We start from the raw sequence: 12400 nt of genomic DNA on the forward strand, positions 1-12400 counted from the left end.
CCACCACCATCATTTTAGCACATCACAAGCACCACCCCTCTAGTCCACCACCAATGTCATGACCACATCAATTTAGGTTCCTATATGTATAAGCCTTGTCAAGTGTACCTCTTAGGCATATTCGGGTGATTAAGCTGTTTTTATGTGCATTGGTGAAGTGAGGAAAATCAAATGAATTCTCTAGAACTCATAAAATATGAAAGATGTACCATACAACTGTGAATGGGAGTAGCAAATGGAAATTAGGATGGGTGGAAGGGGCGTGAAAATATGCTTTAACTTAAGTGGCTCAAACGATGTTTGAATTGGTCTACTTTCGACAAACTCTTCATAAATCAACATCCATTAGTTTATATTGTTTGACCACACCATCTTTTAGTACTCTCAGAATTCTATTTATTGATATACATAAGGTTTTTATCTGATTTAAAATGACGGAAACGCGAGCGTTTTACAATAACAATTCACTTTTAGACTCAGTGAGGCTAAAATAGTCATATATTTTAATGTACAAAAAAAATTGCATTCAAACTAATTGGGATAGAAAGTAGACTTAACAAGCTTTTTAAAGGTTCAAACTTTGAAAAAATCGGAGTTCGGTAGTGTCCGGAAGAAGGCCGCGAAATTTAAGAAATTCTGAACTTTCAATGCGCCTCAGACGCATTTCTTTGCGCCGGGGGTGCACTACATTGCGCCTGAGGCACCTAGGAACTCCATAATTTGTCAAACTTGGCTAGTTTGTTCCGAACACTCCCGAACTCCGATTTTTGCAAGGTTTGAACCGTTAAAAAAGCTTGTTAAGTCTACTTTCTAACCCAATTAGTTTGGAGGCAATTTTTTTTGTACATCAAAATATATGACTGTTTTACCCTCACTGAGTCAAAAAAATGAATTGGTCTTGTAAAATGCTCACGTCTCCGTCATTTTAAAACGGATAAAGACATTTTTCTATCGATAAAGAGGATTTTCAAAGTACTAAAAGATTGTGGAATACAACTATACAAATAATAAAGTTGAGTTTATGAAAAGTGTGTAGAAAATAGACAACTACGAAGATCGTGGAAGAATTACCACCCCTCTGCCACAAACACTGTCACTGTAACACCACCCTTCCACCACCATCACTTGACTAAATATACCACCATAATTTCACCACTACCACCACACTTCCACTCTGCTACCACCATTGACACCACACCTTATGCCTACCACCTACGCCTTCCTTTTACCATAACAACAAACAGAAACACATCATCGCCACAGCAATCAAACCGTAACGTGCGACTCTAGCACGATTACAACTCCTCCACCACCACCATCATTTTAGCACATCACAAGCACCACCCCTCTAGTCCACCACCAATGTCATGACCACATCAATTTAGGTTCCTATATGTATAAGCCTTGTCAAGCGTACCTCTTAGGCATATTCAGGTGATTAAGCTGTTCTTATGTACATTGGTGAAGTGAGGAAAATCAAAGGAAATCTCTAGAACTCATAAAATATAAAAGAGTACCATTGAACTGTGAATGGGAGTAGCAAATGGAAATTAGGATGGGTGGAAGGGGCGTGAAAATATGTTTTAAATTAAGTGTCTCAAACGATGTTTGAATTGGTCTACTCTCGACAAACTCTTCGTAAATCAACATCCATTAGTTTATATGGTTTGACCCCACCATCTTTTAGTACTCTGAGAATTCTATTTATCGATATATAGTAGGTTTTTATCCGATTTAAAATGACGGAAACGCGAGCGTTTTACAAGAACAGTTCACTTTTAGACTCAGTGAGGGTAAAATAGTCATATACTTTGATGTACAAAAAAAATTGCATCCAAAATAATTGGGATAGAAAGTAGACTTAACAAGCTTTTTAAAGGTTCAAACTTTGCAAAAGTCGGAGTTCGGTAGTGTCAGGAAGAAGGACGCGAAATTTAAGAAATTCTGAACTTTCAATGCGCCTGGGGCGCATTTCTTTGCGCCCGGGGAGCACTACATTGTGCCTGAGGCGCCTAGGAACTCCATAATCTTTCGAACTTGGCTAGTTTGTTCCGAACGCTCCTGAAATCCAATTTTTGCAAGGTTTGAGTCGTTAAAAAGCTTGTTAAGCCCACTTTCTAACCCAATTAGTTTAGAGGCAATTTTTTTTGTACATCAAAATATATGACTGTTTTACCCTCACAGAGTCAAAAAAATGAATTGGTCTTGTAAAACGCTCGCGTCTCCGTCATTTTAAAATGGATAAAGACCTTCTATATATCGATAAAGAGGATTTTCAAAGCACCGAAATATTGTGGAATACAACTATACAAATAATAAAATTGAGTTTATGAAAAGTGTGTAGAAAATAGACAACTACGAAGATCGTGGAAGCAATACCACCCTAATGCCACAAACACTGTAACTGTAACACCACCCCTCCACCACCATCACTTGACTAAATGTACCACCATAACTTCACCACTACCACCACACTTCCACTCTGCTACCACCATTGACACCACACTTCATCCCTACCACCTACGCCTTCCTTTTACCATAACAACCAACACAAACACTTCATCGCCACGGCAATCAAACCGTAACATGCGACTCTAGCACGAGTACAACTCCTCCACCACCACCATCATTTTAGCACATCACAAGCACCACCGCTACACTCCACCACCAAAGTCATGACCACCTCAATTTCGGTTCCTAAATGTATAAGCCTTGTCAAGCATACCTCTTAGGCATATTCGGGTGATTAAGCTATTTTTATGTGCATTGGTGAAGTGAGGAAAATCATATGAAATCTCTAGAACTCATAAAATATGAAAGAGTACCATAGAACTGTGAATGAGAGTAGCAAATGGAAATAAAGATGGGTGGAAGGGGCGTGAAAAGATGTTTTAACTTAAGTGATTCAAACGATGTTTGAATTGGTCTACTCTAGACAAACTCTTCATAAATCAACATCCATTAGTTTATATGGTTTGACCCCACTATCTTTTAGTACTCTTAGAATTCTATTTATCGATATATAGAAGGTTTTTATCCTATTTAAAATGATGGAAACGCGAGCGTTTTACTAGAACAACTCACTTTTGGACTCAGTGAGGGTAAAATAGTCATATATTTTGATGTACAAAAAAAATTTTCATCCAAACTAATTGAGATAGAAAGTAGACTTAACAAGCTTTTTAAAGGTTCAAACTTTGCAAAAATCGGAGTTCAATAGTGTCCGGAAGAAGGCCGCAAAATTTAAGAAATTCTGAACTTTCAATGCGCCTGAGGCGGATTTCTTTGTGCCCGGGGCGCACTACATTGCGCCTGAGGGGCATTTCTTTCCTAGGAAGTCCATAATTTGTCAAACTTTGCTTGTTTGTTCCGAACACTCCAGAACATTGATTTTTGCTAGGTTTGAACCGTTAAAAATCTCGTTAAGTCTACTTTCTAACCGAACTAGTTTGGAGGCAATTTTTTTGTACATCAAAATATATGACATTTTTACCCTTACTGAGTCAAAAAAATGAATTGGTCATGTAAAACGCTTGCGTCTCCGTCATTTTAAAACGGATCAAGACCTTCTATATATCGATAAAGTTGATTTTCAAAGTACTAAAAAATTGTGGAATACAACTATACAAATAATAATGTTGAGTTTATGAAAATTGAGCAGAAAATAAACAACTACGAAGATCGTGGAAGCACTACCACCCTCCTGCCACAAACACTGTCACTGTAACACAATCCCTCCACCATCACTTTACGAAATATACCACCATAACTTCACCACTACCACCACACTTCCACTCTGCTACCAGCAATGACACCACACCTCATCCCTACCACCTCCGCCTTCCTTTTACCATAACAACCAACACAAACACTTCATCGCCACGGCAATCAAACCGTACCGTGCGACTCTAGCACAAGTACAACTACTCCTCCACCACCATCATTTTGGCACATCACAAGCACCACCACTACACTCCACCACCAATGTCATGACCACCTCAATTTCGGCTCCTAAATGTATAAGCCTTGTCAAGCGTACCTCTTAGGCATATTCGGGTGATTAAGCTATTTTTATGTGCATTGGTGAAGTGAGGAAAATCAAATGAAATCTCTAGAACTCATAAAATATGAAAGAGTACCATAGAACTGTGAATGAGAGTAGCAAATGGAAATTAGGATGGGTGGAAGGGGCGTGAAAATATGTTTTAACTTAAGTGACTCAAACGATGTTTGAATTGGTCTACTCTCGACAAACTCTTCATAAATCAACATCCATTAGTTTATATGGTTTGACCCCACTATCTTTTAGTACTCTTAGAATTCTATTTATCGATATATAGAAGGTTTTTATCCGATTTAAAATGACGGAAACGCGAGCGTTTTACTAGAACAATTCACTTTTGGACTCAGTGAGGGTAAAATAGCCATATATTTTGATGTACAAATTTTTTTTTCATCCAAACTAATTGAGATAGAAAGTAGACTTAACAAGCTTTTTAAAGGTTCAAACTTTGCAAAAATCGGAGTTCAGTAGTGTCCGGAAGAAGGCCGCAAAATTTAAGAAATTCTGAACTTTCAATGTGCCTGAGGCGGATTTCTTTGTGCCCGGGGCGCACTACATTGCGCCTGAGGGGCATTTCTTTCCTAGGAAGTCCATAATTTGTCAAACTTTGCTTGTTTGTTCCGAACACTCCCGAACTTTGATTTTTGCTAGGTTTGAACCGTTAAAAATCTCGTTAAGTCTACTTTCTAACCGAATTAGTTTGGAGGCAATTTTTTTTGTACATCAAAATATATGACTGTTTTACCCTCACTGAGTCAAAAAAATGAATTGGTCATGTAAAACGCTTGCGTCTCCGTCATTTTAAAACGGATAAAGACCTTCTATATATCGATAAAGTGGATTTTCAAAGTACTAGAAAATTGTGGAATACAACTATACAAATAATAATGTTGAGTTTATGAAAATTGAGCAGAAAATAGACAACTACGAAGATCGTGGAAGCACTACCACCCCTCTGCCACAAACACTGTCACTGTAACACAATCCCTCCACCATCACTTTACGAAATATACCACCATAACTTCACCACTACCACCACACTTCCACTCTGCTACCAGCAATGACACCACACCTCATCCCTACCACCTCCGCCTTCCTTTTACCATAACAACCAACACAAACACTTCATCGCCACGGCAATCAAACCGTACCGTGCGACTCTAGCACGAGTACTACTCCTCCACCACCACCATTATTTTAGCACATCACAAGCATCACCCCGCCACTCCACCACCAATGCCATGACCACCTCAATTTCAGTTCCTAAATGTATAAGCCTTGTCAAACGTACCTCTTAGGCATATTTGTAGGCTTTGTTACTTCTAAGAACTAGGCTAGGCTTGGATAAAATGTTGAAGCTTAGTGGGTCAATTCAAGTCTTTGGCCAAGCTTGGGCATAGGCTTGTGATAACGAAATTTTAGACATCAATTTGACCCAAGCCTTTGCAAAATTCCATTCAGTCAATGGCTTCCAAACTGGCCCAATTTTGTGGGCCACTAATTGTAAGGCATTTCAAGGCCAGAGACTGACCTTCAAGGCCACCTTTAAACCCATAAATTCATTTTCTAATTTTTGGCCGAAAGTGGGTATAAACAGTACTACAACGATCTAGTTGGTAAAATCCCAGAGGAGTTGAGCTCTTTATCAACCAACAAACTCAAGGGGTTTTATGTTTCTGCTAATGGACTCACCGGCAGCATCCCACGTTGGTTAGGAAATGCCTCTTCTCTGCTTTACTTGTACATGGGAAAAAACTACTTCCAAGGAAGCATTCCATCCGAACTTGGGAAACTACTGAATTTGATAGTATTTGCAATTGGTGCAAACAATTTATCGGGGAAGGTTCCTCGTTGTATCTACAATATGTCTTTTCTCCTTTATTTAGATGTCGGCGACAACCAATTTTACGGGAAAATCCCACAAGATATTGGCTTCACTCTTCCCAATCTTCTCGGTCTCTATGTTGGACGAAACTAGATCTCCAGTCACCTGCCGGTTTCCTTATCAAATGCCTCTCGACTACACAAATTTGATTTTGCTAGTAACAATTTTACAGGTACCATGCTTACAAATCTCGGAAGGTTAAAAGACCTAGTAAGGTTCACAGTATCCGAAAATCAACTAGACAAAGATGAGGCAGAGGGTTCAGCTTTCTAACTTCTTTAACTAACTGCAGCAATCTCCAGTTACTGGACATAGGAGTTAGTAGGTTCAATGGTGAATTGCCCATTTCAATTGCTAATTTTTCAACTACGCTACAACAGCTTTGGGCCGATTTTAACCAGATATCATGGCGCTGTTTGTACCATATTTCACCGCTTGTCGATCGACCGAAAGGTGGCGTTTATGGGAATGCTTCCTATTTTATTATTTCGTATTAATAATATAACTAGTTTTATTTGTTTGTATTTTAATAAAGTGCAGGATACTTGGCATGCTCCTATACATTTGAAAGTTAAAAAGACACTTGTTATTGTCCTACACACTTTGAGGTTGAAGAGAAGTTATTTGGACAAGTGTCATGCTCCTACACACTTTGGAGTTTGTGGGAAGTTATTTGGACACTTGGAAGGTGATGAAGAGTAGTGAGAAGTTAGGAAGTTATTTCCTACACATTGTATTTTCTATAAATAGCCTCTTTTGGCTTCATTGTAAACTCCTTCAACAAATCAACTTTGTTATAAATTTTTGTCTACCAACCCATTCGGGTTATAACTAGGAGTAGGAGTAGAATTAACTTAATTTTCTTACTTTCGATGGGGATCCGTCCTTTTTGATTGTAAATCTACCTTGGAAAAATAACAAAGTCCATTTGTTATTTTTCTTCCGCTCCATCCCACTTCACTAAACCATCAATCCACTCCGCCCAATCGATGGGTCGATTCTGTTCTTGAAGATTGGCGGGTGACGGTCTTCTTTTACGAGTCAATTCATCACCACCAAAAATAGCATTTGATTCATTCGCCATTTCTTTTCCGGTGAAGTCCTGAAATACGGCAAGGAACCTCAAGTCCGTTTGTGGAGACAAGCCGCATTCGCCTTTATTTTTGTTGTTGGCTTTGTTTCCCGAAATCTCCGTCGATTTCGATCGAGGGAAAAATTGGTAAACAATTTTGGCGCTAGAAGGAGGGCATCATTACTAAATTGGAAGTAATGGTGGAGATCGATGTGAAAATGCAAGCCTTGCATGTAAGGCTTGAACAATTTACGAAAATGAAATAACGGCCATTAGTTGGCCTACTCTTGAATCTTCTGGAAAAAAGAAAAGAACCGACAGACATGGATAATGGCTATAATGGCCAATTCTTGAGTCTGTTTGTATTTATGAATGACATCTGGAAGAAGCAAGATCAAATATTAATAAAAGCCTCGCAAGGCTTGACAATTTATTCATGCAAAGAAACGTGAACATTAAAACATAGAAAGCCATAACTATGGTTCTGGAAGGTTTTGCCTTTGAACGAGGCAAAAGATTCATCGTTGGAACAGTCTGTTTTTCGATAAAACAAAATAATTAATAATGGCATATATTTATACACACGTCCATATTGTTTAAGGATGTGGAGGAGAAACAGAAGCCAATAATGAAAATGGCTCTTATATTTGGCCAAACATAGGCCAATGGCTACTCAATAAATTTTTCGTTCCAGATTTTACAAGAAAATCGGAACATATGTGGCCAATTATGAATGAGAAATAGCCCTCTTTTGATGTCAAATTTGCTTGGGGGGCAAACTCATCTTTCTTTTGGCCAAATTATGCAATCTGTCGATCTTCGACATAAAGGATGTTCATGCCATTACTATTGGAGGTTGAACTCCATTGGCCTCCAAATCCAAAAGAAATTATTGCTTTTGGTCCTTATTCTTGTTTCGACTTTGTTTTCCGAAATCTCGGATGAATTCGATAGAGGGAATGTTTGTCGTTTGCTACGCGCATGTTTTGGCCTTTTCTTTATCGAAAGAATCTCAACTCCCATAATTTGTCAAGGGAATGTTTGTCGTATTGCTGCGCGCATGGGTTTGGCCATTTCTTTATCAATGTTGGGGGAGAAATTAAGTAAGCAAATGCTTGTGCTTGATTAAGGCTCATGGCATTAAATCCTTTTATCGATAGGCCATTCTTAGAGTTTGATCGATAGGCCTTTATTCGATAGGCCATGTTTTTGTTGTTTCTTGGTTTGGACGATGTTTTTGCCTTAGACAAAAAGATTCGACAGAGGAGCTGTAAAGCCATGACAATAGTTTTGAAGGTTTTTGCCTCTAATCGAAAACCACAAGAATGGTTTTTATGGAGGAAACATGGCGCCAACAAATTTGGTGGGCAAAATATAGAATGAGAAGCCAGTGTAATGAGAAATGAAAGCCTAGAAATTAAGGCTTCAAAACTGATTTAAAAAAAAAAGGAGGCCGTTCTATCGATTGCCTTCTATCTGTTGTTAATACGAATAAATGACAAATGGGTTATGTTGGCCATTTATTGAACCATTCTGGGTTTAAAAAATTTGGAATTGCCTTCTATCTGTTGTTAATACGAATAAATGACAAATGGGTTATGTTGGCCATTTATTGAACCATTCTGGGTTTAAAAAATTTGGAATCAACAGAGGTAAAAAAAAAAAAAAAATGGAATCGACAGAGGTAAAAAAAAAAATGGAATCGACAGAGGGTTATAGTCAGTTAAAGACAGAGATTAATTTCTCGACAGAGGCAATACCATCGACAAAAGCGATACTATCCCATCATTATCGACGGAGGGAATATTACCTCTTAAAAGCCAAACTTGGTTTTCGATGGCAGAATTCAGCCTTGAAGAAGTAAAAGGATTGGTGTAAAATTTATCTAAAAATGCTTCAAGAGTTGGGGGGCAAATGTTTACACCGTAAAGAGTAATTACCCGTCGATATTGATATAGGGGTGATTTAAAATTAGTTGAATTATTCACTTGGGTTACGTTAGCACTTCACCCATATGAATAAGGGGGGCATTGTTTGTACCATATTTCACCGCTTGTCGATCGATCGAAAGGTGACGTTTATGGGAATGCTTCCTATTTTATTATTTCGTATTAATAATATAACTAGTTTTATTTGTTTGTATTTTAATAAAGTGCAGGATACTTGGCATGCTCCTATACATTTGAAAGTTAAAAAGACACTTGTTATTGTCCTACACACTTTGAGGTTGAAGAGAAGTTATTTGGACAAGTGTCATGCTCCTACACACTTTGGAGTTTGTGGGAAGTTATTTGGACACTTGGAAGGTGATGAAGAGTAGTGAGAAGTTAGGAAGTTATTTCCTACACATTGTATTTTCTATAAATAGCCTCTTTTGGCTTCATTGTAAACTCCTTCAACAAATCAACTTTGTTATAAATTTTTGTCTACCAACCCATTCGGGTTATAACTAGGAGTAGGAGTAGAATTAACTTAATTTTCTTACTTTCGATGGGGATCCGTCCTTTTTGATTGTAAATCTACCTTGGAAAAATAACAAAGTCCATTTGTTATTTTTCTTCCGCTCCATCCCACTTCACTAAACCATCAATCCACTCCGCCCAATCGATGGGTCGATTCTGTTCTTGAAGATTGGCGGGTGACGGTCTTCTTTTACGAGTCAATTCATCACCACCAAAAATAGCATTTGATTCATTCGCCATTTCTTTTCCGGTGAAGTCCTGAAATACGGCAAGGAACCTCAAGTCCGTTTGTGGAGACAAGCCGCATTCGCCTTTATTTTTGTTGTTGGCTTTGTTTCCCGAAATCTCCGTCGATTTCGATCGAGGGAAAAATTGGTAAACAGGCGCATACCTGAAGGAATACCTGAAGGAATCACAAATTTAATTGGCCGTACAACATTGATAATTTCCGCAAACTCGATTACCAGTGAAATTCCTGAGGGAATAGGCAAACTTGAAAGACTGCAAAAACTTGGCCTGCATGATAACAGAATTTCAGGGTCAGTTCCTGAAGTTATTGGAAACATCACAAAACTGCAGCGATTATACTTGTTCACAAATTACTTGAGTGGAAATATTGCTCCTAGTTTGGGAAATTGTAAGCAACTCGAGGTACTACTCCTGTTCGGCAACAACTTAACCGGTTCATACCAAAGGAAGTTTTAAGCCTTTCTGCTACTATTTCTTTCATGTCGAATCAGAATTCTCTAATCGGACCCTTGCCTATGGAGGTCGGTAACATGAGCAAACCGTGGAGCTGGATGTTTCGAATAACAGATTGTCCGGAGAAATTCCAAGTACTCTTTCCAAGTGTAATGCTGGAGTTTCTTAGTTTGGGGGATAACTTATTCGGAAGGAGAATTCCTCTGGCTTTGAGCGCCCTAAAGAGCCTTCAATTCCTCGATCTTTCCAAAAACAAATTATCAGGTCAAATTTCAGCCTACTTGAAGAATTTCACTCATCTAGAAATTCTCAATCTATCTTACAATAAACTCAACAGTGAGGTACCACACAAAGGGGCTTTTACAAATACAAGTGCATTTTCATTTGTTGGGAACAGAAAACTGTGTGGAGGCATAAAGAGTTTGGGACTTCCTTCTTGTCATTTACCAGGGGAACGAATGGACATGGGAGATGTGGTAGCAGGATTGTGTAGAATTAGGACCAAAACTTTTCCGCGTTAGCAAAAGAGCAATGTCAGGAACCCAACTTCAAAACGCAATTTCAGACATCTCCGAATACAATTGAGTCCGGAGTTGTGTTCTAAAGTTGAGTACTTTGACTTTTTGTTAGCATAATAATGATTGTAAAAAAAGAAGAGAAGGGAACAAGGAAAATAATTTTCTCCCTTTTCTTATATACAGAAAAAGGGTAGAAAAGAGGAAACTCTCCCATCTTTCGTTGCACTATATTCTTTCCATTTCGATTCAGGAACAAACCAAGAAAGGAAGGAGAGTAGTTCTTTCCTTTCTTCAAGTGCAAAAAGTGTGTACAGAACATATTCTACTATCAATTACTAAATTTGGCATACGGAGACAGAACACAACTCTGGACAGAACATATTTTGGCATTATGGTGACCCATTTAATTACCATGCATGTCCTACTATCAATTAAGTAGTACTAAATTTCGTTGTATTTGGAAAATGTCAAAATTTTGCACCAAAAATTTCTGTCGTATTTTCGAAAATGTCAAAATTTTGCACCAAAAATCTCGTTGTATTTTCGAAAATGTCCAAAAAAAATTTGCACCAATAGTGATGGGCTATCGAAAGGGTAGCTTCTTCCGTATCCATCTCGTATCCACTCCAAGCTGGGGTTAAAAAACTTAAATCCCACGACACAGTGGCGCATTCAGTTCTTTTTTTCTTCTTGTTGATCGGCCAATGGCACATTCAGACTTTGACAAAGTACGTAAATGGGGAGAATATTGGGTGCAGAAATTTCCCATACCTAGTTAACCAAAAAAAATAAAAATCCCACACCTCCCCGATTTTTTGCCTATTAATTGAAAATTTCTTCCAAACGTAATGATGAGTCATAATTTAGTCCTCTAGCCGACCTAAGCATTCGATCCTTGATTAGTCTTCCAGTGATGTGGGGATCACTCGATTGTGCCAGGCAGCGCATGATCCGTCATGAAAAGACGAGCATATCCTAATACGGATCACATAGAATCCCTGTAATCACGCAATTGTAATCACATAAAATCTCCAATAATCTCTACCACATACCGCATATATTTATGTATCTATACGTCTCAATGTCATGTTAAGAAGGTGCACACTCTATAACCCTAATTTCAGAGTTCCTATATACACTTCTATCTCCTTCGACCAACTTGATCGTCAAAGAGTCTCTGGTGCCGAAAACACTGTCTGTCCTTGGACGGTTTGAAGGTTTCACAGGGATTGTTTTGGCCTGATTGAATGAGTTTGTTGCAAAACTCAGAACTTATTGCGGAAGTATCCGCCCATTTAGTCGTCTTGCATCTCCTCTTCTACTGACTACTTTCAATTACTGAAGGTGGTGTTAAATCCCATGTCTTAGTGGTGCATTCGATCAGTTGTTAAATATTCTTGATAGTTAGCAAATTGAGAGAAACTTATTCACGGCTCCGTACAATCTCGGCCGTCCATTTCGACAATTAATGGTTGAGATCTGCCTTTCAATTTTGACCGGTAACAATTAATTTTTTATCCCATGGTGTTGTGTCTGTTTTCACATCTAATTTTTATGTGTGTATGTGTTGGGCATATTATTGGAGACAAAAAACTATAAGGTCGCATGTAGCCAGAGTGAAGTGGTTGGGAGCATTGAAAAGAGTATTGTCGGCAAAGGAAAAAATCTGAGGAATTGCCACATTTTAGTTGTGCACTC

General features: G+C 38.4%; 1 protein-coding gene across 1 annotated transcript; it reads left to right on the top strand.

Moving 5' to 3' along the window:
* The first annotated feature begins 5527 nt into the window (after positions 1–5527).
* LOC131313837 (receptor kinase-like protein Xa21) lies at positions 5528–10705 on the top strand. Its single transcript, XM_058342338.1, has 7 exons — positions 5528–5566; positions 5661–5906; positions 5950–6120; positions 6251–6406; positions 6489–6556; positions 9950–10133; positions 10223–10705. Exons 1-7 carry the CDS (start codon positions 5528–5530, stop codon positions 10703–10705), a joined length of 1347 nt encoding a protein of 448 aa, XP_058198321.1.
* The last annotated feature ends 1695 nt before the right edge of the window (positions 10706–12400 follow it).

This window comes from Rhododendron vialii, chromosome 13a (assembly GCF_030253575.1).
Source record: "Rhododendron vialii isolate Sample 1 chromosome 13a, ASM3025357v1".
NCBI classification, from domain to species: domain Eukaryota; kingdom Viridiplantae; phylum Streptophyta; class Magnoliopsida; order Ericales; family Ericaceae; genus Rhododendron; species Rhododendron vialii.

Bases quoted from the DNA above. Each gene is read 5' to 3' on its own strand.
- LOC131313837 (XM_058342338.1), top strand. From the start codon at position 5,528: ATGGCTTCCAAACTGGCCCAATTTTGTGGGCCACTAATT. The intron at 6,557-9,949 runs GTTGAAGAGAAG...CTCGATTACCAG, and splicing joins ATTGTCCTACACACTTTGAG to TGAAATTCCTGAGGGAATAG. The intron at 10,134-10,222 runs GTACTACTCCTG...ATGTCGAATCAG, and splicing joins GAAATTGTAAGCAACTCGAG to AATTCTCTAATCGGACCCTT.